At 38.4% G+C, this 26,868-nt stretch overlaps 2 protein-coding genes across 10 annotated transcripts in view; both read left to right on the top strand.

Annotated features, from left to right (window-relative positions):
- Window positions 1-8,302, top strand: part of osbp2b (oxysterol binding protein 2b) — a 66,895-nt gene extending 58,593 nt beyond the window's left edge. For all 4 annotated transcript variants that reach the window (XM_088076779.1, XM_042488046.2, XM_088076780.1 and 1 more), the window contains one exon: window positions 1,141-8,302. In XM_088076779.1, the coding sequence (XP_087932905.1) occupies window positions 1,141-1,283 (143 nt within the window). In that variant the 3' untranslated portion in view covers window positions 1,284-8,302. The remainder of the gene's footprint in view (window positions 1-1,140) is intronic.
- A 4,144-nt stretch (window positions 8,303-12,446) lies between these two features.
- LOC148189767 (uncharacterized) overlaps window positions 12,447-26,868 on the top strand; it is a 63,709-nt gene continuing 49,287 nt past the window's right edge. For all 6 annotated transcript variants that reach the window (XM_088076774.1, XM_088076772.1, XM_088076771.1 and 3 more), the window contains exons 1-8: window positions 12,447-12,519; window positions 13,848-13,923; window positions 14,012-14,118; window positions 14,695-14,749; window positions 14,830-14,952; window positions 17,644-18,180; window positions 18,604-18,687; window positions 18,785-18,880. In XM_088076774.1, coding sequence (XP_087932900.1) covers window positions 13,857-13,923; window positions 14,012-14,118; window positions 14,695-14,749; window positions 14,830-14,952; window positions 17,644-18,180; window positions 18,604-18,687; window positions 18,785-18,880 — 1,069 coding nt within the window. In that variant the 5' untranslated portion in view covers window positions 12,447-12,519; window positions 13,848-13,856. The remainder of the gene's footprint in view (window positions 12,520-13,847; window positions 13,924-14,011; window positions 14,119-14,694; window positions 14,750-14,829; window positions 14,953-17,643; window positions 18,181-18,603; window positions 18,688-18,784; window positions 18,881-26,868) is intronic.

The following is a 26,868-nucleotide window of genomic DNA, read 5'->3' as shown; positions in this document are numbered from 1 at the left end:
TGAAGCCATATTAGCAAGTGATTAATTTGCACGACATCATCATCCTGCGTGTTCAAATCCTTTTGGGCACTTATCTACACTTTCAAATCTGACAGGTAGATCTTACTTAAAATAATCTTGGAAACCGATTACCTTGAAAAAGGAAAGTAAATATAACTATTCATCTTCTTTTATATTTACTTAATACCTATTGGTTAAGTTTACTTAAAATTTATTTGTATAAACTTATTTTTGTGAAGTTGTTGCAACTGAAAAATGACAAGTCAAATCACCTTGTTCTTTGTGTTGCACTTTCAGTAGACTAAGTTAGTCTGACTTAACTTGATCGCAACAAGTTAAGTCAGAGAATTTGCAAATGAAAAAAGTTAGATCTGTGAGTTCTGTTTTATTAACATGTTCAAGAAAATACAAATATGATTATTTAGTTTGCAACCAACAGACTACAGATATATAGCACAGTAAACTTGAAGTTGCTAAAACTTAGAAAGGTTGATTTGATTAAACTTGCCATTTTTAAGTTGCAATAACTTCACACAACTAAATATGACTACATTTTAAGTAAACTTAACAATTAGATATAAAGTAAATATAAATTAAGAGTAATAGGCATATCTCCTTAAAATTTTCAAGGCAGCCAGTTCCCTGATTCCTTTAAATTAAATCAATTTGACCAATTTAGTGTGGTACAACAATAAACAAGAAGCGTTATGCTTTCATTCATCTGAGTTAAATCTACATTTTGTTTTAGAAAGGGAACAAAACCATGAGCTGATTGCTGAGCTGCAAATTCTGCCTCTTTTGACTGTGTTTCTGTATTAAGAACCAGATCGATTATTCAGTTTAGGGAGTTCCAAAACTGTGATTCTAATTTTATGCTTCGCTATGACCGATCCAGGTTTTTGCATTGCACACATTGTGCTCATTTGTACTTTATTGATGCGGTGGAATTCACATTACATGACCGCGGCTCAGATTTGGAGCTGTCCCAAATTTAGTGCGCAACAAATAATTGCTTCCCCAGTTTATGCATATGTATGAAGGCGAATTAATCGCTCAGTGTATTGCCTGTAAGTGTGGCTTCTCCACTAGAGTGCAATTTAAATGGTGTCAGTTCAGCAACACCTGTGCTTATTTCTGCAGGTAAAGAATACGAAGGCTACCAGCCGCTTTGGTTTCACCAGAGGAGGGACTCAATCACTGGAGAGACAAACTTTGTGTATAAGGGAGGTTACTGGGAGGCGAAGGAGAGACAGGACTGGAGCATGTGTCCTGACATCTTCTAACCCAGGACCTCAGCCCGGATCCTAACCTCATCGGACAGGGAACTGCTCTGCCTCTGGTCCTTCAGCAATGCGGCATAGCTGGCTAATGAGCACCATGTGGACCTTTAGTGAGCATGAGAATGTGTATGTTTCACACACTCTCGGATTACCTCCAAATATACACTCTCAATCTGTTTTTACTATGGGGAAAAAGAAGGGGCGCTCCCTGAGTCTTTGACACTATACTGAAACAGCAGTGAGAAAATGTGTGGATGTGAGGTGGTGTTATAATTGTAACACCGCCACAATAATGGCACCTGCACACTCCTGAAATCAGGTGCTTCATAAATCTTACTCACAATGCACTTTTCTGTGTTCACCAGAGTTTTTACAGATTTGACCGAAACCCATATCAAAGCAGCTCACGATTATCGACTCACAACTAACAGGGACAAAATCATAAATGGGCGCATAAAAACAGAGCAGTGTTTAATACCAACCCAGTCAACGTAGTAAATTTTGGCATTGTATGTTTCTGCAAACCACGGAAATGTTACATTTGTCACAGAGATGTTGAAATTTAATGTTTTAACAATGCTGTGGACAACATGTGGTTAGGCTAGGCACAAAACCACTTGGTTACGATTAATAAAAGATTGCGTTTTTGCTCAAAATACCCGGTTTTGTGGTACAATTATGGCTGAAAATGCTTTGATGTCTCTTTATCATCCCTGCCTGTCTAAAAAAACATCCAGTTTTGTCATAAGTTGGTCTTATACCTACTGTATAAGCTGCAGTTTGTCAGCTGTCTTGCCCAGGTATCACACCGTCATCCAATTCCTCAACTTCCTGATGACAAAGTCAGCTTTATATATACGTACATGAAAGCTTTGATATTTCACACATGAAATGTACAAATGCAGCATATCTGTGCTTTGCAGGAGCATACAATGCCAACATTTTCTTGTGACTGGGCTGTGAATACACATGTCAGTATATCAGGGGCTACAAGAAAAGTGTCCTCATCTTCTGTTCTACTTAGCACAGTTGAGATAATGCCAGACCTTCTTTATAAATCTTTAATTAGTTCCCTCTTTTTCTTCACAGGAATGATTTCAAGTGCTCATTATTTGCCCCTTTTAGATGTTTAACAAAGAGTGTAAGGAAATGGTGTCTGCAAATTTTTATCAGTTATGCAGACACGTGTTCCAAAAAAATTCAATAAATTAGACATTCTGAAACAAAAATATGAACAAATATGAACAAAACAGGTAACGTGACCATGGCCTTGGGAAATAATCCAATACATTTTTTATAGTCAATTCCTTATACCAATGAGATGTTCTTTCATGCTGCTTATTTTTCTATTCATGGCAATTCAGTTTTATTTAGGTTGTGCAGATGAATTACTATTAATTAATTGTAAGTGTTTTAATTTGTAAGGCCTTTTATTTTAAATTAAAATGTCTTAAGATACACAAGGCAGAGCCAGGTGTGGAATGGAGGTTGATGGAGAATGATCTGACAGGCAAAGTGGCATTACATTGTGAAACAAAGCTGTGGGAAAAAAATAAAATTGGTCCATAATAAACTCTGTCATCCTCATAACAGGCAGGACAAAATAACATTTCATAATATCAAGCTGTGTTTAAAAAAATGTTCAGTTTAGTTTAGTTTACTTATTTGCAAAATAATAAGAAAACACAAAATGAACAATAAAAGTACTTTCAATGCTAGAAAGGATAGAAGCCTGAATGGCTTTTCCTCAAGTCCTTCCCTATTTACATTACAAAATAAAGAGAAAATACCGATGTTTTTACTCATCCATACAAAACAAAATATGCAACAAACAGGTAACACATATTTTAAAATATCGACACACACAAAAGGAAACTAACAATAGTCAAAGAAAAAATGAGGGAAAAAAACAAAACTTAAATAAGTGAATACATACAAACAACATAAGAAACTTACTATGACATTCAAGATGAAACAAGTTTTTTCAAGTGTGTCCTAAAAACCAGCAAGAAAGGTAACAATTTTAGTGTCATATAGTGTGATATGTATTGGATTACTTCACAGTTTTATGGTTATTTTATATAGATTTTCTGTTTGTACTTCTATAACTATTCACTGCATAAGTGTAATTTATTTATTAGCACTTTGGGTCTCCATAAAAAACAGATAATTGTTTGGGCAAACAATCTCTTTCTGATACAGCACAGGCTGTTTGTCAGAGCTAATGAAATATGCAGCAGTGCAGAAATATATTTTGTTTGGTGTGAATGTTGAAGTTTCCCTCCAGAAGATACAGTCTGTTAAGTATTCAGTTAGACTAGAGTCCATGTAGAGATAATATGACTGCTAATTCATTTCATATTTTGAATATAAATTGCCTCTATGCTTCAATGCATCTTAGTCATCTCAACATGCTTCAGACATCTTCCAGTTGTGATTCTGATTAGTAAATTTCTGCAGTAGTGAGTCCTTTAGTTGTAACACATTAGTGCAGTTACCAACAGTAACACTGAAAATCCATATCACTCTAATCTCCATCAATGAACTGAGTAAGCACTTTTCACTGTGGTAGATCATAGGGTAGTACATATCTCTGTGTCGATGTTGAGAAAGTTTCAGTCTGTACATGTACTTTACCTTGTCTTCTGGTGCTCTCCCATAGCAACACATACCGCGTCATTTTCAGAAACATCTTTTTCAGTGATCATACAGAGTATTAAGTCTGCACCAAAGCACTGAGTCATGCAGCGATTACCAACCCAGAACATACAGGAACATGTTAATTTCAAGACTCTGCAATGCGCTTGCTCCACAGTCGCCATTGGTCACTAGTTTGTAGCTCAAACCTTTTCAGGAGGATGACTACAGTACACTGTAAAATCTGCCAAGTTGATTTTACTTTTTAAAAAATCTAGGAAACTGCAACTTAAAAATGACAAGTTTAATTAAATCAATCTTTCTAAGTTTCGGCAACTTCAATAAACTAAGTTTACTGTGCTACGTATCTATATTCTGCTGGTTGCAAACTAGTCTATCATATTTGCATTTTCTTAAACATGTCAAGAAAACAGAACTATTAGATCTCCTAACTGCATCATTGGCAAAATCCTCTTTGTCATGAACAGTCAGACTAACTTGGTTTACTGAAGTTTCTATCACTTAGAAAGAACAAGGTGATTCCACTTGCCATTTTTAAGTTGCAACAACTACATCAAATTAAGTAAAAGCAGCTAGATTTTATGTAAACTTAACAATTAGATATAAATTAAATGTAAATGAAGATTAATAGTTGAATTTACTTTTCTTTCCCAAGGCAATTGGTTTCCAAAATTATTTTAAGATCAACGTGTCAGAGCTTACAGTGTACATGAGACTGAAGTGGCTTCTCCGATTAGTACAGTACAGCTTAGGTTATAGAAGCAGACAGGGCTGGTACCTGTAGCACACCTCCGAGCAGTCAGCCACAGATCACTCCCCCCAGCTGCCGCTCCAGCCTCAACGCAGCTCACGTCGCCCTTTCATTCAGTGTTTGTGGACTGCTGATCTGGGATCAGCACATGAAGGCACCCCTCAGTCTTTTGCCTTTAACTGACTGAACAAGGGAAAGAGTCCCCTGACCTGTGCACTACATGTCTACGGAGACAAGAGTTTTGAAGTTGTTATTTTTTTGTAATTATTGTTAGGAATGTAGAATTCAAGGCTGGAGGTATTGTATCTACCGTCCAGTCTATTTGTGTGAATATTTTGTGATAAAAGAATGATATTGTAAAATGAAGAATAATTATACTAATCTGAGTATTAAGTTATCTGTACAGTACAGTTCAATCTGAAAACAAATTGACTGTATGAGCCTGAAGGATTTGCTGTTATTTTGACTTTTAATCCAGATTGATTCTGAAAAAGATGGATGTTAGCTCTGAGGCACCCTCAATTTGGCTGCAGATTTCTTGTTTTATATTTCCAAAAACTGTCTTAACACACTAAAAATTATTTTTTATAGAGTCCTTGATACTAGCACATTAGTTACTGTGGTTCAGAGATGATTTCATAGATCAACACATCTGGCAGTTCCTCTGATGAGCGGGTCATTCAGATGCATAAAATACACTGGAAAATAAATTAATTCAAATAGAATAGCATATGGTCTGATAAAATATAACATGTGAGATGCTTTATCAATGAATTAATGATTTAGTAATGAAATGAGTGATGATTGATGCTTTTTTTTTGCACAAAGATGCTTCTTCTATCCATTTACATGAAAGATTTTAATGCTTCTTTTAAGTTGTGGTGGTCATGAGCACAGTTTGATCAATCATCAATTTCTTGTCCAGAATGCTCAAAGCTGCCGCATGCTTTAAGAATAGTTCATCATATTTGGAAAAACACTTATTCACTTTTTTTGTGAAAGCTTGAAAGAGAAGATTAATACCTCTGTCACAGATAAAAGTGGTGTCAATTTTTTAATCTAAAAAAGTGTATTTCCTAAAATGTCACACTATTCTTTTAATTTCACTAATTACCAGAGGTGTGGACTCGAGTCACATATGTGATGGCTTCAGACTCGACAAAGTCAAAAAAGACTTGCAACTCAACTTGGACTTCAACACCAATGACGCATGACTTCCCTTAGACTTGAGCCTTTTGACTTGATACTTTATACCTTCCACAAAGCAAAAATGTGCCGCAAATCAATTAATTTTCCTTCATTTCCTGTATCAACTAACATTAACCCTATTCATTCCCAGAAGGTCGACACTTAAATCTTCAAATCCACTTTAGCTTGAAGCAATCCGACAGCACCTAATCAAGCTGGAGGAGAGAACTATGAAGAACTAATGTTACATTACTGAGCGCGAGTTTGAAAAAAATTATACCAAAGATAATTCTGTTGGCGTACAAAAAATACTCAGTGGTTAAGAAAAAAAAAAACAAATTGCAGAGTGCAAAATATACAGGGAAAAAAGTACCGATGCAGCAACATATACATTTTAAAACAGCATGTACTGTTTTTGTAAATCAAATTTCTTGTAATTCTGTTGTTTTAATGGCACTGCATTCAGTGAAAATGTAATGATTTGTTTAGGACTTAAGATTTGACTCAGGACTTGCGTGTCTTGACTTGTGACTTGAATTGAGAATTGCCTGTCTACACTTGTAAGCTGAATAGGGACTCACTGTCTTGACTCGGGACTTGATTTGGGACATGTCTGTCTTGACTTGGGACTTAGATCAGGACTTGCCTGTCTGAACTTGTGACTTGAACTGACACTTGCCTGTGTTGATTCAGGACATGACTCGAGACTTTCCCGTCTTGACTTGGGACATGAATAGGGACATACCTGTCTTTACTCGGGACTTGACTCAGGACTTGCCTGTCTTGACTTGGGTCTTGACTCTGAAATTGCCTGTCTTGCCTTGGGACTTGATTGTAGGACTTGACCTGGGACTTACCTTTCTTGATTCTGGACTTGCCTGATTTGACTCAGGACTTGCCTGTCTTGACTTGGATCTTGACTCAGGACCTACCTGACTTGAATTAGGACTTGTTTCTTGAGTACAAAGACTTGAAACTTACTTGTGACTTGCAAAACAATGACTTGGTCCCTCCTCTGCTAATTACAGCTTTGGCTCCTCTGTCCGCTTCACACAAACATCTTCCAGCTCGTACTAATGCTGCGTTCAAATGGATCTCGTGAGCTTGTCTTTACGACTCAGGAAGTCTTGTACACAAAGTTGGGAACTCTGAGCTCTTAGAAGATTTCCACTTATGAGGTAGTAAATACCACAATAGGGGGGCGTTCATACGGCTTCTTTTCGTGAACACTTTAACCCCATTTAAACGCAGCAATAGATAGGAGCTATTATAGAGGTTGTGTACACTGAAAATCATATCAAAGGTGTCACATTAAAGATGGACACTGCTGCAGCAAGGTTGTTATTTTTATTTTGCCATTTTCAAAATTGTACATTTAATTCTGTAACATCATGCACAGTCATGTTGTGACTGCTGAACGGCAGTGAAAAAAATTGTACAAATGGAAATTAAGTCTTTGATTTCCTTCCTCAGCGATCAATTTGAAGACTTTACTAGAGATTAATATATTGTGTTTAGATGATTTTATATTTGAGAATATGTGTTATATTTTGAATGATAACCGAGAGCTCATCATACGTTTTAATCAGTGCATTTCCAAATAACGTGACCTCAGTACTTGATGGTGACTTGCCTACTGAAGGGCCTGTATGGTATTGGACGGCTGTAGCAATATTGCAGTGAGGTGTGGATGTGTTAGCTCGTGGCTGTTGTTGCTTCAAACAGAACAGTTGTCTGCCTCATGCAGAAAGGGACAAAACAACCAAAGTGTGTGTGGAGAGTGTACTGTAGACTAAAACAACCTCTTCATCCGCCTTCCCTATCTCGGAGGGTTCTAATGTAAACCTCCTCTCATTGTTTCATTTCATCTTAATTCACTCTGGTGTGATCTGTTTAGCTTTAACTTTTATTTTCTGTTCTCATTTCTACCTTCTCATGGGTGCCATTATTCTTATGTTTTCATACTGTTTTATGCATAATGAGCTTGGTTTGTGTGCACGTACAGCACACGTCCTTCTCATTTGATGCTGCTCAGTTTTTCAGGCAGATGTAAACTAATGAAGATGGGGAGAGTTTTATTTGCCTTGTCTACACTGAACCCTGCTTCTCCTCCGACTGTGACTCACAGCTTATTTGTGAGACAGTGATGAAGTTAATAAAATGTACGATGATGAAAGTTATGAAACACATCACAACACAGCGGCCTGGTACAGGAGGTCAAAGGTGACTGACCTGCCTTGACTACTACTCTTACTCCCCAAATACACGTCGGTGTATTCAGGTGTGACTGCAGATTCAACTGAGGTTTTGCTTCTTTTTTTTTTAAATTGTGTATTTTTTCCCTTAATTTATACTTGTATAACATTGTCTTTAACAACAAAGACATAATAATGAAAAGAGAATAAACTTGTTATTGTTGACACTGGATAGCTATCTGCTTTATTTTCTCTGCCTTACAGTTACAGTTCACCCCAAAATTAAAAATACTTATTTTGTCCTCTTACCTGCAGTGCTGTTCATCCATCTAAATTGTTTTGGTGTGAGCGTTGGAGATATTGGCAGTAGAGATGTCCGCCTTCTCTCAAACATAAAACTTGAAAACTTAACAGCTAAATCAACCATTTTTGAGCATTTTGACATAAAATCTTTGATCAAAGTTTTGATTTCTGAGTGCCATTTTTGGGAGCTAGCGTATGATTTTTTAATTACATGCTACACTATGACTTTTTATGACATACTGTCTGTAACATTAGAGAAAGAGAGAGATAACTGGTTGCTCTGTATAATCAAACGTAGATCAGAACCTTGTGTCAGGTGCTGACCCAAAACGGTAAACAACAAGATACTCAGGAGAGCAATCTGGGCACTCCATAAATACAGAAAATAAGGTAGGAAATATTTAACAGCCTTTGCTATAGTGGTTTAATCATACATTATTTTATTGATTTAGGCTTCTTATTTTCTTTCTTGTTTTCTATACTTTTGGAGAGGATTCATTATTTACTTCAGTCTAATTTATGGATTTTTTAAAATTTTTCATATTCAGATTTATTTATTTCCTCATATAGTTGTGCGCATGTGTCAGCATTTTGTGTGTACCGCCAGGTATTCTGTAACGAATTTACTTTTGTATCCAGTTTGAAAGCCATCTCTTATACTACAGTTTTAGATCCTGGTTGTTTTACATTTAAGTTTTAAGAAGGTCCCAGTTTTTTTTAACCCTCCAGCATTTCGATCTTCATTTTATTTAGCCAACTGGATCCTCTGGACTGCCACTAGCTGGTTTGTTTTTAGCCTGGTGGCTAGGCTAGCTGATCGCTTTAAATGAAGCTTTAAGCTTTTAAACTTCTACCACTTCTACGGACAAACTGCTAGTCTGATGGCTGAGAGTGGATCTGAATGTCGGTCATGCCACCTTACCGTTTCAAGGCTGAAGAAAAGCATCGCTGGTCTGCAAGCTGAGCTCAAGGAGAAAGACAAGCTCATTTTAAGACTTTTCCTCTGTTGCCACAGCCCAGGCAAAACACCTCGCAGTTCTGGGCCCCTCTGGCTGCGGCAACCGGCATGCGACCAGACTGAGACACTCAGACACTTATCCCACACTTTGGTGGAACGGCTCCATCATTAACGAAACACTAGAGCCCGAGGCTGTTCCAGCGCTACTTGTGGGAGCTGAGCCCCGAGCAACTGGGCTTGGACTGGAGCACTGGACTTTGGCCCGCCAGGTTAAACATGATGCTAAGTGCCCGTCTCCCCCTGCTCCACCTCGCGACCTCCCACTGACCAACAGGTTCAACATCTTGGACATGCAGGATTTTCCTCCATTGGATGGAGGCTCCAGCCCTCCCGCAGCCAAGTCCTCCATGAAGTCCTCCGCTCACCGCAAGTTGCTGAAGGAGGCAGTCAGGAGAGGCTCTGGAGGTCCCACTTGTCCAGAGTCGGCAGAGAATCCCTCTGCTGTGGACACCGCCACCGCCCTGCTGCTGCCGTCCCTGGCAACAACCCACCGTCCACATCCAGTGAATGGGGCGCACACTGCGATGTCACTTCCATCGACGTTGGCGATCGGTGATTCCCTTGTGAGACCGCCCCACGACAAAGCAGTCGTTTGCAGTTCACCCCCACCTCTTTCGCGACTGTGATCGTGGGAGACCTGGGAGACATAGTCCGTAATGTCAGGATGTTTTCGGCAAAGACCCACTGTTTTGCTGGTGAAACAGTTCAGGATATAATCAACAAAATCCCCAGGATTCTTCCTGACTGTCCAGAGCTGAAGAAGCTTGTTGTCCATGTGGAAACAAACTACATCTCAAAACAGTCTGAGCAACTAAAGATGGATTTCATCCACCTGTTGAAACTCCTGCAGACACCGAAGTGGCAGGCCTGGGCCCGTTACCCACTCACTGGCGGAGAGTTGAGTCACTTCTCTGTTAAGTTTACACACCTGGCTGTCCTCTGCTTGCAGTGAATATGGTGTGACTTTCATTGACAATTTAACTTTTTTTGGGAATGAAGACAGCTCTACTGGAAGGATGGCCTTCGCCACAGCACAGCTGGCTCTTGCGTTTTAACAGCAAACTTGTCTTACTGTTGACAGCACTCACATGGTCCACCACTCACTGACCATTTCCGGCCAGATCATTGCCCCCCCCTTGCGGGTAACCGGTCTGGTAGCATCTTATTTCCCCAGGGTCCGGGGCCATGTAAGCTCAATTCCACCTATTTGTCCTCTGCTTATAGCAGGCAAGGGCCTGCTACTTTAGCTCCCCCTTTTATCACTAATAACAGTGGCACATTTCCTAAGAGTTCTTTGTTGTTTCTGAAAATCAGATGAAAAAGCACCCTCTAGATCAGCATGAGGAGATTGCCCCTATACAACCCTTGCTTGTCACACAGCCTGACGAGGACAAGATGCATCAGTGTGCTTGTATTCAGTCTGCTGACCTGACCCCATCATTGCTGTGCCCTTGACAAACATCTTTAACCTTAATGCTCCTTTCTGGTTCAATCCCAAACGTTTGGAAATCATCTTGATGACTCCTTTGCGCAAAGGAGGAGACACCACGGATCTAAGCAGCTATAGGCCAATTTCCAAACTTCCATGCCTATCTTTTGTAAATAAACGGCACTGTACTTTCTTGTCTGCAAATGCAATTTTAAGTCCCTTTCAATCAGTGTTCAGAGCAGGCCATAGCACCATTACTGCAGCGGCTGTGGTTGTAAATGATATAGCTTTAACTCTTGATCGCAAGGGAAACTTTGCAGCTTTATTTATAGATTTGTCAAAGGCTTTTGACACTGTTAATCACAGACTGCTTCTGGATTAAATGGACTGCTAGGTTTTGATAATGCATCCCTTAAGTGGTTTCAGGATTGCCTCACTGATAGAAGCTAGTGTGTTAATGTTGCAGGTCTAAATTCAAAGTTTTTATGATTAAAAAATGGTGTGCCACAGGGTTCAACTTTAGGCCCATTGTTGTTTATGCTGTTTATAAATTATATCTGTGCCTCAGTAGAAAACTGCAAAGCACATTTTTATGCTGATGACACAGTTCTTTATGCTTGTGTGCCATCTGTAGAAGAAGCTGTATCAAGCCTTTAATGTGCATTTGACAGTGTGCAGAAATGCCTTGAAACTCCTCAGATCAGTACTGAGCTTGATGAATTAGCTTTTAGTGTTTTGTACCAAACAAATGGAATAAGTTACAAGAGGTATTAAAATTAGATAGGTACATGTCTGTAAATCTTTTTAAGTGTATGCTAGATAATATACCTATTGTCCAGTGCTCCTGCTTTGGTTAAATCAGACTGATCTTTATTTGTTGATATTGTTTTCATTGTTATCCTTTTTAACTGTCTTTTCATCTGTTGCTGTTATGCATTTTTTCAGTGGTTGCAGATTTGTTTGCTATTTAATCATCCTTTTGCTGATTTTGTTGCAATTTGTGACTTTTGACAGCCATTGCTTCTAGCTGTTTTTGTTTTTGTTGAATTTGTTGCTATTGTATGTTTCCTTTGGCCCACTGAATGTAAATTCAGGGCATTGCTGTTAAAGAGCTTAATGCTCAGTCAATTTTCCCTAAATAAACAATGGTTGATGATGATGATGATGATGATAATGATGATATTTATTTATTGATGTATTTATTCATTCATTTAATATTGACTAAAATGACATTTCATAGATTGGGCCTTGTAAGTTGAGATAACATTCTGCAAGTAATTCTGGTATTCATCCAACTTTTCCATTTTAGACTTTTTATATATTTGAATTGTATAACCCTTGTCCAGCACAAAAATATCCCCATCAAAACCGTGTTCCTGTCAGTTTGGAGAGGGCTCTAAAACCACTTTCAGACCTTCATGTTAGGAAAAATAATACAGACAACATAACTGCAGAGCTATACATGTAAAAATTTGAAGAGACTATAGTTGGTCGTTTTGGTCTCATACTCTCTTACCCACTCTCATTTGGCGCTAATGTTGCCGCTGTGCGCGAGACACTTCTCCTCCTCCCGGTGCCCAGAGTCCTGTGCAGGTCACGAGCTGTTTGGCTGTTTCCAGGGCAACTTCCTGAGGCTGCTGTCATTCAAGACTCAGCGACGCAGCATCGATCCAAAGTCTCTTCTTTTTCCCCTCGAGGTAAGTGAGCAAGGCTGTACAGTTTTAATTTGTGTTTGTTTGTCTCCAAATAACTTAACAACGTGTACATGAAGTTATTAGGGACTGTCAGGAAGACTGGTTTCAGTGAGTCACCGTGTGTTTTCGGTCAGATTAGCCGACATGTTGTTTAACTCCTTGTAACCTAGAGTGTCATCACTTTATTTATTTATTTATTTATTTATTTATTTTGAACTGCAATCACACGCCTTTCACAAGTTTTTAAACTTTTGAAACCTCAGCAAATTGGTTTGATTGCTTTCAGAAACATCGTGAAGAAGGCAATGAGCAATTTGGCAAGAAAGGTCCCGCAAATTGCGATATTATTTTAGATTTGGAAAATTATTATGTTTTAATAAGCCAGGGTAGAACTTCACGAAAGCTATATTATCACAATTAGGCTAAATATTTTAAATTACTTTACGGAATTATTATTTTTTAGGCCCCTTTTCCCCCCAGGTGATTTCCTTGTTGTTGTTTGTGTGTGTGTGTGTGTGTGTGTTTTAACTTCACTTTGTTTTCCGTTTTATGTTTGTTTTGGGTTTTTCCAATAGATTTTTTTTAAACTAATTTCCTTCTTTTCTCTTCCTTAGTTGCTCATTAGCTAATGCCTATGTTTTTGATATAAATCAAGTCAATTAGCCCAGTTTTTTAAGGGTTAATAACTATACTGTTGTGAAATCTAAAATCCACTCATGGTAAAGGCTTAACGTAATGTGATCTTTCTGATTAGCCTGGGCTAAGAAAACAGTCTTTAACACACTACTGATATTCGCATTTAGGCATTTTAGTCATGGTTATACTGTAACCATTTACAAAATACAGTAAAGCACTGTAAATCTTGATGTTTTTTGGGACCAATACTGCAATGTAAACCTAACATTCTACTGTGGAATACTGTAATTAATCTAACGGTAATATACTGTTGAAATACTTTATGGTAGTGACTTGGTAAAATAAGGATAGGATGCTGGCAACTACAGCTGCCTGTATTTTACTGTAATTTAATGGGAAAATTTGTTACAGTAGCGTAACATTTGAGAGGAAAAGTAGACTGACTTGTACAGCTCCTGTTCTTTATGTTCATTTTGGGGGGTAGGAGAGACAGGCAGACCCAGGAATTTACAGTCTTCTTAGTGAAAAGAAGTCAGTTTGTCTTGCTAACAAGCTAAATTGTCTTGGTTTCCCGGACAACTGAGCAACATAAACCCTGCACTCCTTATGACTGCCCAGTCAGCCGTAATCAGTGGTAGATACTGGGGATGTTGTGTCTGTATGGTGTTGCTGAGTGTCTGCATACCTGTCCACAGCAACAGGACATGGCTGACAGATGCCATGACGAAGAAGAGAGAGACGACGAGGACACAGATGAGCTTCTTTACACAGGTTTTTATTAGCAGTATCTATATTGTGTATTTTTCACTCTCTTGGGAGTTCCCCCCACTCTTGTTGACCCTTTTGTCTGCTTTCACAGATCTCAAAGACGACAGCAGTGCGTCTGGACTGGACTCTGCTCCTCTCAGACTGGACCACTGTGACCTTCTCCTAGATGCTATTGATGCTCAGCTTGGTCAGCTACAGGTCTGTGATTTTAACCCACTAAAACCTGGATGAACATCAGTTTTTCTTATGCTGCATTCAGATGCCTTTCACAAGTATTTAAATCTTTGAAATGTGAGCGAATTTTTTTAAATTCTCTTAAAAAAATGGGAAAAGGCAATGAGCAAATTGCAAGAAAGTGATAACATGTAAATATATATTTTATAAACAAGATGGAGAGAGAAAATTATCCAAAAAAGGTAAAAATGCCCTGAAACTATATGTATGATTATTAGAATTACATGTTCCTAATATGTTACAGAATATATATAGAATTTATAGCTCTATTTCAGGCAATTTCCTTGTTTGTTTCTTTTATTTTATTTTCCATTTTATTTTGCAAATTTTTAGATAATTTTCTTTCTTGTTAATTTAACTTTTGTAATTTGTTGTTAATTTGTGGGTGATTTCATGTTTAGTTGTGCATTGCCTTCCTCCCATGGTTTTGAAAGAAATCAAGCTGATTTGCTAAGCTTTCAAAGGGTTAATTTTGTCCTTCTGCTTGGTTGTATGTGTGTGTAATCTGGGCGAAAAGTTAAAAGTGATTAATGTATGCAGGTCCAGCCCCAGCAACATCAGGCCATTTACAGAGAGTGTGACTGCAGTGATACAGGTAATTTATGTCATAACACAAGCTGGATTTTACATTTTTTTTTTTAGTTGATAATCTTTATTTTTATTGTTTATTTCTAGCTGCTCTCAGCTGGAGTCAATCTCTGAGCAAAGACACAGGGCTCGGAAGTACAACTCAGACAAATGACACTCCCATGTCTTGTCTTGATTTGATATACACGCCAACGATGGAGCAAGCATCAGGTAATTAGATTTAATTATTATTATCAATACAGGAAAAACTGTGATCTCTAACTGTTTTTAACTTGTTCTATAAAAGTTTGTCATTTTTAGGCTTTTAGTGCTTTTCCTATCAGTTCAGTTCAGTTCAGTTTAATGTCATTCAAAACATGTTAAAAACACAAATGAACGAAATTCGTTTCCCAGGTCCAGCAGCGTACAGAATAAATTATATTAGCTAAAGTAGACGTTATGAATAAATAATAATAAATAACCTAAAAAAAACTATATTAAATAAAACGGTAAAAAACCAAGCAGCATTTTAATACATAGCAGCAGTAAAGCAAAGTGCAGAGGACAGACTTTAGGTCAGGAGTTCATGAGTCTCTCAGCCTCTGGGAAGAAGCTGCACTTCAACCTTGTTGGTCTTACTTTGAGGCTGCGTAGCCTTCTTCCTGAGGGGAGGGGCATGAACAGTTAGTGCGCCGGGTGGGTGGGGTCCTTCATGATACATGAAGCTCTGCTTCTACACCTGCTGACATAAATGTCCCCCAAGAAGGGAGGCTCCAGTTGATAATTTTTTGAGCGGATTTAACCACTTAATGTAGCGCCTTTCTGTTGGCCACAGAGCAGTTCCCATACCAGACAGTGATGGAGGATGTCAGTACGCTCTCCACCACACACCGGTAAATGGAGGTCAGGACATTAGTGCTGAGACCAGCCCGCTTTAGCCTCCTTAAAAAGTACAGCCGTTGGTGGGCCTTCCTTATTATGCTGGCTGTGTTGGTGGCCCACGCGAGGTTGTTGGAGATATGCAGGCACAAATACTTGAATGTGGACATTATCTCCACAGCTACTCCTCCGATGAAGAGGGGAGATGGGGTGTGTCTTCTACTCCTAAAGTCCACAATCATCTCCTTAGTCTTCCCCACATTGATGCAGAGCTTTTCTCTGCACCAGTCCACAAGATCTTCCACCTCCTGCCTGTACATGTACTCGTCGTTGTTGGAGATCAGTCCAAGCACGGCCGTGTCATCTGCAAACTTCACGATATGATTGCTCGTGCAGAGCAATCATGTGTGAGGAGCGTGTACAGCAGGGGGCTCAGGACACATCCCTGTGGGGAGCCGATGCTGAGTGTGATGATGGAGGATGAGATGCCGTGGGTCCTAACAGACTTTGGCCTGTTTGTCAGGAAGTCCAGGACCCAATTACAGTCAGATACTCGTTCTGTATGAACACCATTTAGGACCTTTTTTCTGTTTCCAAAAATCATAAATTTAGTTTAATTCCAATTCAAAGTTCTTTTTTTTTTAAAACAGTAAGTGGTGTTTTTCTATGTATAAATAGCGTTTGTGTGTTCCTTACTTTTACTCATGGACATACCACCCTGAGAACGCCTGATTTTGTCTGATCTCGGAAGCAAAGCAGGGTTGGCCCAGTACCGGGTCAGTCCTTGAATGGGAGACTGCTTGGGAATACCCAGTGCTGTACGCTTTTTTCCCTCTCATCTTTAATCAGCAGATGGTGCTGCTGCTCCTTCCTTTGTGGAGACGGGACTTACAAAAGCTGCAACAGCAAAAAAGTTCTTTGTGTTTTTAGCTGTGACCAGCAGCTAAGAAGCTGGCTTTGTCAGTTGTCAGTCTGTCAGTCAGTCCCAAAAAATTCCCAATACAAGGACTTAGTTATGCTGTGAAAAACTATATTATTCATTTTTTAATATAATATACTATGAGTTTTTCTGACTTTAAACATTAATTAGTATTATTTCAATAAAAAAACTATGTTATGCTATAACTATGTTATGATTTATTTATTCTGGCTTTACATACCATTTATTGACTACTAGTTTTTTACATCATATTTTGTGGCATACTAAGCTGAATTTTTATGGCATACTATACTATGACTTTTTGATACTATTTTGGACGACATACATCATATGATTTTTCAAAAGCTTTTCAGGGCAACATAATATACTGTGACATTTTAATTCTATTTTTAAAGACTTTTTTATGCTATTTTTGATGACTTTTTCATGCATTTTGGACGACAAACTATACTAAAACATTTTACACTATTTTGGATGACATATTACACTATGACTTTTATATGCTGTTTTGGACAACATACTGAACTATGACATTTTTATGCTACTTTGGATGTCATTCTATACCTTGATTATTTTATGCTAATTTGGAAAACAAACTATACTTTGACTATTTGATGTGATTTTGGATGACATACTATAGTATGTCTTTTTTATTCCATTTTGGACGATATAGTGAGAATTTTTATGCTGTTTTGGATGACATCCTATGAGGTTTTTTTTATGCTCTTTTAGACGACATACTTCACTATGAAATTTTTCTCCCATTTTTGAACGAACTATAGTATGACGTTTTTATCATATCTTGCATGACATACTATACTATTACATTTTTATACTGATTTGGTTAAGATACTATGGTATGACTTTTTTATGCTACTTTGAATGACATTCCATATTATATGACTATTTATGATATTTTGGATAACATACGATGCCATTTTGGACAGTATACTAAAGTTTGACATTTTTATGCTATTTTGGATGAGATAGTGTGACATTTTCATGCTAATTTAGACAACATAGTATACAATGACTTTTTAATTCCATTTTGGAAGACATACCATAGTAAGAATTTTAATGCTATTTTTCTGCTTTTCCCCCAGATAGGAGTGCAGGCTGCCAGGAAGGTCCCGTCATTCATGAGAAAACTAAACAGAAGTCAGACAGAAGACCAGGAGACAGAGAGGAAATAGAGTCTCAGAAGGAGCAGGTTATTTGGAGGCTTGAGAGACTGCTTGGAGACACTGGTAACAATGGAAGAATGCCAGGAGAAGCCCACACTCCTTCAGACAGCATTTGCACTGAGGACTTTGTCAGATGCTTTAGAGACGAGATGGTTGAATTAGCATTGTCAGCCAGTAATACACAGAAACTAGACAAAGAGGAAGTGGCTAAGAGGACCGAGATATCTGACTGTGAAACATACCTGATTGAACACAACGGACACGGTGTTCCTTATGTCGACAGAGGGGGAACAGCAACGACTGGGAAAAGCAGTAAAGACACAGAGACAGCTCACTATTGTCAAAGACAGGAACCTGAAAAATTCCCTCAGGACAACAATGGAGTAAACACTTCATGTAGAGAGAAAGCTGGACAGAGATTAAACACACCACAGAAGCTCAGTGATGAAAGCAGCAGTGAGTACTCTCTTTACAAACTCTTGCTGAGGACTTTTGTAGTGCCCAGAGGATTCAGTCTAACTCACAGAACCCTCCTCCCCATACATCTAATTGGCATATTGCCTTGAAATTCACTGTTTTCATTCATTACCCTCAGAGGAAGAAACCTTCCTTTCTGGCACAGTACCCCTATCCCAAAATATAAACTTTACACGTGTAATGAAATTACAGTGGCGCACAAGGGGATGCAAGGGGATGAACCCTTTTGATTTGAACGACCACATGGCCTCTCCTCATGTGCCTCCCAAAGGAAAAACTCCACAGCTTTATCCCAAAGAATGGCATAATACATTAGGCCTTTACAGCAAACCAGCCAGCCTCTAAACTTTTATTCATAATCCTTTTATGGGTCCTTTATTTTGTCTCTCTCTCGTCTTTCAGTCTCCCACAGAACAGAGGTTGTAACAGAATATGAAACCCTGCGGCAGAACAACAGCCATTCTCTAAAGGACACATGCTTGGCAGGTACCACACACGGATTACACTGCCCCTTCAAACACTGGCTGGCTAATTCTCTTTAAATGTATTCACAGTGATTGCAGGCTGCTCGTTTCTCTTACAGGAGTACCTATGCGGACTTTTGACATCGTGTCCATTGACAGTGACCTTGACTCAGTCTGCTCAGAGCAGGTCAGGCAACATATTCACAGACGGCCAGGTGAGAGACTGCAGAAAATGTATTTTTTCAACATGTCACATAATGGTGTTTTTGGCCATTTTTGCAACATTCTTTGCCATGGCGTGTCTCAGCACACTATTTTATGCGGTTTTCAGCTGCTTTCGCGACATGTCATTTTTTGACATTTTTGCCATACATTTTTTCGACATGCCATATTATGGTGTTTGTGGAAATTTTTGCAACACTGTTCCATAGCTTGTCTCAGCACAATATATAATTCTGTTTTCAGCAGTTCTTGGGATGTGACAAATTTTGACATTTTTCACAATACTACAGTATTGCTTTTTGGTTGATTTTTCGACATGCCATTTTATGGTATTTGGGGCAATTTTTGCATCTTGACGCGCTATTTTATGCTGTTTTCAGCAGTTTTTAGCTGTTTTTGGGCCATGTCATTTTTTGACATGTTTGCCATACTATAGTATTGCTTTTTGGGTCATTTTTTTGACATGTCATATTATGGTGTTTTGGTGTTTTATTTGCAACACTTTATGCTATGACGTTTTCAGCATGCCATTCTATGCAGATGTCATCTGTTTTTGGGACATGTCATTTTTTGACAATTTTGGCCATACTGTATGATTGCTTTTAGGGTCATTTATTTTCAACATGATATATTAGGGTGTATTGCCTGTTTTTGTCACAGTCTGTGCTATAGTGTGTCTTTGGGGTTTTTTTTTTTATTTTTCAGTTTTTTTGACATTTTGTCCATAATATAGTAATTCTTTCTGTGCCATTTTTTTCAACATGCCATATTATGGTGTTTTTGGCCATTTTTGCAACATTCTATGCCATGGCGTATCTCAGCACACTATTTTATGCTGTTTTGAGTTGTTTTCAGCTGTTTTCTGGACATGTCAGTTTTGACATTTTTTGCCATACTATAGCCTTGCCTTTTCAGTCATTTTTTCAACATGCCATTTTTTGATGTTTTTCTCCCTTTTTGCAAAATTATATGCTCTGGCGTGTCTCAGCATGTTATTTTCTACTGTTTTCAGTGGTTTTCATCTGTTTTTGGGACATGTCATATTTTGACATTTTTGCCATACTATAGACTTGCCTTTCCGGTCATATTTTCAACATGCATTTCTTTGGTCTTTTTGGATGTTTTTGCCAAATTCTATGCCACGGCGTGTCTCAGCACGCTATTCTATGCTGTTTTGAGGTGTTTTCAGCTGTTTTCTGGATATGCCATATTTTGACATTTTTGCCATTCTATAGCCTTGCCTTTCCGGTCATATTTTCAACATGCATTTTTTTGGTCTTTTTGGACGTTTTTGCCAAATTCTATGCCATGGCGTGTCTCAGCACACTATTCTATGCTGTTTTGAGGTGTTTCCAGCTGTTTTCTGGATATGCCATATTTTGACATTTTTGCCATACTATAGCATTGCCTTTTCGGTCATTTTTCAACATGTCGTTTTGTGGTGTTTTTGAACGTGTTTTGCAAAATTCTATGCGATGGCGTGTCTCAGCACGCTAGTTTATGCTGTTTTGAGGTGTTTCAGCTGTTTTCTGGATATGCCATATATTGACATTTTTGCCATACTATAGCCTTTCCTTTCTGGTCATTTTTTCAACATGCATTTTGTTGGTGTTTTTGGACGTTTTTGCCAAATTCTATGTCATGGCATGTCTCAGCACCCCTTTTTTGGTTGTTTTGAGGTGTTTTCAGCTGTTTTCTGGATATGCCATATTTTGACATTTTTGCCATTCCGGTCATATTTTCAACATGCATTTTGTTGGTGTTTTTGGACGTTTTTGCCAAATTCTATGTCATGGCATGTCTCAGCACGCCTTTTTTTGCTGTTTTGAGGTGTTTTCAGCTGTTTTCTGGATGTGCCACATTTTGACATTTTTGCCATACTATAGCCTTGCCTTTTCGGTCAGTTTTTCAAGATGTCGTTTTTTGGTGTTTTTGGACGTTTTCACAAAATTATGTGCCATGGCGTGTCTCAGTACGCTATTTCATGCTGTTTTGAGGTGTTTCAGCTGTTTTCTGGATATGCCATATTTTGACATTTTTGCCATACTATAGCCTTGCCTTTCAGGTCATTTTTTCAACATGCGTTTTGTTGGTGTTTTTGGACGTTTTTGCCAAATTCTATGCCGTGGCGTGTCTCAGCATGCTATTTTATGCTGTTTTGAGGTGTTTTCAGCTGTTTTCTGGATATGCCATATTTTGACATTTTTGCCATACTATAGCCTTGCCTTTCCGGTCAGTTTTTCAACATGCATTTTTTGGGTGTTTTTGGACGTTTTTGCATAATTCTATGCCATGGCGTGTCTCAGCATGTTATTTTATGCTGTTTTGAGGTGTTTTCATCTGTTTTCTGGATATGCCATATTTTGACATTTTTGCCATACTATAGCCTTGCCTTTCCGGTCAATTTTTCAACATGCATTTTTTGGGTGTTTTTGGACGTTTTTGCCAAATTCTATGCCATGGCGTGTCTCAGCACGCTATTTTATGCTGTTTTGAGGTGTTTTCAGCTGTTTTCTGGATATGTCATATTTTGACATTTTTGCCATACTATAGCCTTGCCTTTCCGATCAATTTTTCAACATGCATTTTGTTGGTGTTTTTGGACGTTTTTGCCAAATTCTATGCCACGGCGTGTCTCAGCACGCTATTTTATGCTGTTTTGAGGTGTTTTCAGCTGTTTTCTGGATATGCCATATTTTGACATTTTTGCCATACTGTAGGCTTGCCTTTCCAGTCAGTTTTTCAACATGCATTTTTTGGGTGTTTTTGGATGTTTTTGCAAAATTCTATGCCACGGCGTGTCTCAGCACGCTATTTTATGCTGTTTTGAGGTGTTTTCAGCTGTTCCTGGATATGCCATATTTTGACATTTTGCCATACTATAGCCTTGCCTTTCAGGTCAGTTTTTCAACATGCGTTTTGTTGGTGTTTTTGGACGTTTTTGCCAAATTCTATGCCGTGGCGTGTCTCAGCATGCTATTTTATGCTGTTTTGAGGTGTTTTCAGCTGTTTTCTGGATATGCCATATTTTGACATTTTTGCCATACTATAGCCTTGCCTTTCCGGTCAGTTTTTCAACATGCGTTTTTTGGGTATTTTTGGACGTTTTTGCATAATTCTATGCCATGGTGTGTCTCAGCACGCTATTTTATGCTGTTTTGAGGTGTTTTCAGCTGTTTTCTGGATATGCCATATTTTGACATTTTTGCCATACTATAGCCTTGCCTTTCTGGTCATTTTTTCAACATGCATTTTTTGGGTGTTTTTGGATGTTTTTGCAAAATTCTATTCCATGGCGTGTCTCAGCACGCTATTTTATGCTGTTTTGAGGTGTTTTCAGCTGTTTTCTGGATATGTCATATTTTGACATTTTTGCCATACTATAGCCTTGCTTTTTCGGTCAGTTTTTCAACATGCATTTTTTGGGTGTTTTTGGACGTTTTTGCCAAATTCTATGTCATGGCGTGTCTCAGCATGTTATTTTTTTGCTGTTTTGGGGTGTTTTCATCTGTTTTCTGGATATGCCATATTTTGACATTTTTGCCATACTATAGCCTTGCCTTTCCGGTCAATTTTTCAACATGCATTTTTTGGGTGTTTTTGGACGTTTTTGCCAAATTCTATGCCATGGCGTGTCTCAGCACGCTATTTTATGCTGTTTTGAGGTGTTTTCAGCTGTTTTCTGGATATGTCATATTTTGACATTTTTGCCATACTATAGCCTTGCCTTTCCGGTCATTTTTTCAACATGCGTTTTGTTGGTGTTTTTGGACGTTTTTGCCAAATTCTATGCCACGGCGTGTCTCAGCACGCTATTTTATGCTGTTTTGAGGTGTTTTCAGCTGTTTTCTGGATATGCCATATTTTGACATTTTTGCCATACTATAGCCTTGCCTTTCCGGTCATTTTTTCAACATGCGTTTTGTTGGTGTTTTTGGACGTTTTTGCCAAATTCTATGCCACAGCGTGTCTCAGCACGCTATTTTATGCTGTTTTGAGGTGTTTTCAGCTGTTTTCTGGATATGCCATATTTTGACATTTTTGCCATACTATAGCCTTGCCTTTCTGGTCATTTTTTCAACATGCATTTTGTTGGTGTTTTTGGACGTTTTTGCCAAATTCTATGCCACGGCGTGTCTCAGCACGCTATTTTATGCTGTTTTGAGGTGTTTTCATCTGTTTTCTGGATATGCCATATTTTGACATTTTTGCCATACTATAGCCTTGCCTTTCTGGTCATTTTTTCAACATGCGTTATGTTGGTGTTTTTGGATGTTGTTGCCAAATTCTATGCCATGGCGTGTCTCAGCACGCTATTTTATGCTGTTTTGAGGTGTTTTCAGCTGTTTTCTGGATATGCCATATTTTGACATTTTTGCCATACTATAGCCTTGCCTTTCTGGTCATTTTTTCAACATGCGTTATGTTGGTGTTTTTGGATGTTTTTGCCAAATTCTATGCCATGGCGTGTCTCAGCACGCTATTTTATGCTGTTTTGAGGTGTTTTCAGCTGTTTTCTGGATATGCCATATTTTAACATTTTTGCCATACTATAGCCTTGCTTTTCCGGTCATTTTTCAACATGCATTTTGTTGGTGTTTTGGACGTTTTGCCAAATTCTATGCCATGGCGTGTCTCAGCACGCTATTTTATGCTGTTTTGAGGTGTTTTCAGCTGTTTTCTGGATATGCCATATTTTGACATTTTTGCCATACTATAGCCTTGCCTTTCTGGTCATTTTTTCAACATGCATTTTTTGGGTGTTTTTGGATGTTTTTGCCAAATTCTATGCCATGGCGTGTCTCAGCACGCTATTTTATGCTGTTTTGAGGTGTTTTCAGCTGTTTTCTGGATATGCCATATTTTGACATTTTTGCCATACTATAGCCTTGCCTTTCTGGTCAGTTTTTCAACATGCAGTTTTTGGGTGTTTTTGGACGTTTTTGCCAAATTCTATGCCATGGCGTGTCTCAGCACGCTATTTTATGCTGTTTTGAGGTGTTTTCAGCTGTTTTCTGGATATGCCATATTTTGACATTTTTGCCATACTATAGCCTTGCCTTTCCGGTCATTTTTTCAACATGCATTTTTTGGGTGTTTTTGGACGTTTTTGCCAAATTCTATGCCATGACGTGTCTCAGCACGCTATTTTATGCTGTTTTGAGGTGTTTTCAGCTGTTTTCTGGATATGCCATATTTTGACATTTTTGCCATACTATAGCCTTGCCTTTCTGGTCATTTTTTTAACATGCGTTTTGTTGGTGTTTTTGGACGTTTTTGCCAAATTCTATGCCACAGCGTGTCTCAGCATGCTATTTTATGCTGTTTTGAGGTGTTTTCAGCTGTTTTCTGGATATGCCATATTTTGACATTTTTGCCATACTATAGCCTTGCCTTTCCGGTCATTTTTTCAACATGCGTTTTGTTGGTGTTTTTGGACGTTTTTGCCAAATTCTATGCCATGGCGTGTCTCAGCACGCTATTTTATGCTGTTTTGAGGTGTTTTCAGCTGTTTTCTGGATATGCCATATTTTGACATTTTTGCCATACTATAGCCTTGCCTTTCTGGTCATTTTTTCAACATGCATTATATTGGTGTTTTGGACGTTTTTGCCAAATTCTATGCCATGGCGTGTCTCAGCACGCTATTTTATGCTGTTTTGAGGTGTTTTCAGCTGTTTTCTGGATATGCCATATTTTAACATTTTTGCCATACTATAGCCTTGCTTTTCCGGTCATTTTTTCAACATGCATTTTTTGGGTGTTTTTGGACGTTTTTGCCAAATTCTATGCCATGGCGTGTCTCAGCACGCTATTTTATGCTGTTTTGAGGTGTTTTCAGCTGTTTTCTGGATATACCATATTTTGACATTTTTGCCATACTATAGCCTTGCCTTTCAGGTCATTTTTTCAACATGCATTTTGTTGGTGTTTTTGGACGTTTTTGCCAAATTCTATGCCACGGCGTGTCTCAGCACGCTATTTTATGCTGTTTTGAGGTGTTTTCAGCTGTTTTCTGGATATGCCATATTTTGACATTTTTGCCATACTATAGCCTTGCCTTTCCGGTCATTTTTTCAACAGGCGTTTTGTTGGTGTTTTTGGACGTTTTTGCCAAATTCTATGCCATGGCGTGTCTCAGCACGCTATTTTATGCTGTTTTGAGGTGTTTTCAGCTGTTTTCTGGATATGCCATATTTTGACATTTTTGCCATACTATAGCCTTGCCTTTCTGGTCATTTTTTCAACATGCATTTTTTGGGTGTTTTTGGACGTTTTTGCATAATTCTATGCCATGGTGTGTCTCAGCACGCTATTTTATGCTGTTTTGAGGTGTTTTCAGCTGTTTTCTGGATATGCCATATTTTGACATTTTTGCCATACTATAGCCTTGCCTTTCTGGTCATTTTTTCAACATGCATTTTTTGGGTGTTTTTGGATGTTTTTGCAAAATTCTATTCCATGGCGTGTCTCAGCACGCTATTTTATGCTGTTTTGAGGTGTTTTCAGCTGTTTTCTGGATGTGGCATATTTTGAGATTTTTGCCATACTATAGCCTTGCTTTTTCGGTCAGTTTTTCAACATGCATTTTTTGGGTGTTTTTGGACGTTTTTGCCAAATTCTATGTCATGGCGTGTCTCAGCATGTTATTTTTTGCTGTTTTGGGGTGTTTTCATCTGTTTTCTGGATATGCCATATTTTGACATTTTTGCCATACTATAGCCTTGCCTTTCCGGTCAATTTTTCAACATGCATTTTTTGGGTGTTTTTGGACGTTTTTGCCAAATTCTATGCCATGGCGTGTCTCAGCACGCTATTTTATGCTGTTTTGAGGTGTTTTCAGCTGTTTTCTGGATATGCCATATTTTGACATTTTTGCCATACTATAGCCTTGCCTTTCCGGTCATTTTTTCAACAGGCGTTTTGTTGGTGTTTTTGGACGTTTTGCCAAATTCTATGCCACAGCGTGTCTCAGCACGCTATTTTATGCTGTTTTGAGGTGTTTTCAGCTGTTTTCTGGATATGCCATATTTTGACATTTTTGCCATACTATAGCCTTGCCTTTCCGGTCATTTTTTCAACATGCATTTTTTGGGTGTTTTTGGACGTTTTTGCCAAATTCTATGCCATGGCGTGTCTCAGCACGCTATTTTATGCTGTTTTGAGTTGTTTTCAGCTGTTTTCTGGACATGTCAGTTTTGACATTTTTTGCCATACTATAGCCTTTCCTTTCCGGTCAGTTTTTCAACATGCATTTTGTTGGTGTTTTTGGACGTTTTTGCAAAATTCTATTCCATGGCATGTCTCAGCACGCTTATTTTATGCTGTTTTGAGGTGTTTTCAGCTGTTTTCTGGATATGCCATATTTTGACATTTTGCCATACTATAGCCTTGCCTTTCAGGTCATTTTTTCAACATCCGTTTTGTTGGTGTTTTTGGACGTTTTGCCAAATTCTATGCCACAGCGTGTCTCAGCACGCTTATTTTATGCTGTTTTGAGGTGTTTTCAGCTGTTTTCTGGATATGCCATATTTTGACATTTTGCCATACTATAGCCTTGCCTTTCCGGTCATTTTTTCAACATGCATTTTGTTGGTGTTTTTGGACGTTTTTGCCAAATTCTATGCCACGGCGTGTCTCAGCACGCTATTTTATGCTGTTTTGAGGTGTTTTCAGCTGTTTTCTGGATATGCCATATTTTGACATTTTTGCCATACTATAGCCTTGCCTTTCTGGTCATTTTTTCAACATGCGTTTATGTTGGTGTTTTTGGATGTTGTTGCCAAATTCTATGCCATGGCGTGTCTCAGCACGCTATTTTATGCTGTTTTGAGGTGTTTTCAGCTGTTTTCTGGATATGCCATATTTTGACATTTTGCCATACTATAGCCTTGCCTTTCTGGTCATTTTTCAACATGCATTATGTTGGTGTTTTTGGATGTTTTTGCCAAATTCTATGCCATGGCGTGTCTCAGCACGC

This window comes from Plectropomus leopardus, chromosome 4 (genome assembly GCF_026936395.1).
Source record: "Plectropomus leopardus strain MGB_pleo_1.0 chromosome 4, ASM2693639v1, whole genome shotgun sequence".
NCBI classification, from domain to species: domain Eukaryota; kingdom Metazoa; phylum Chordata; class Actinopteri; order Perciformes; family Serranidae; genus Plectropomus; species Plectropomus leopardus.
Note: the sequence above shows the minus strand (reverse complement) of the source record. Positions and strands in the feature narration are given on the sequence as shown.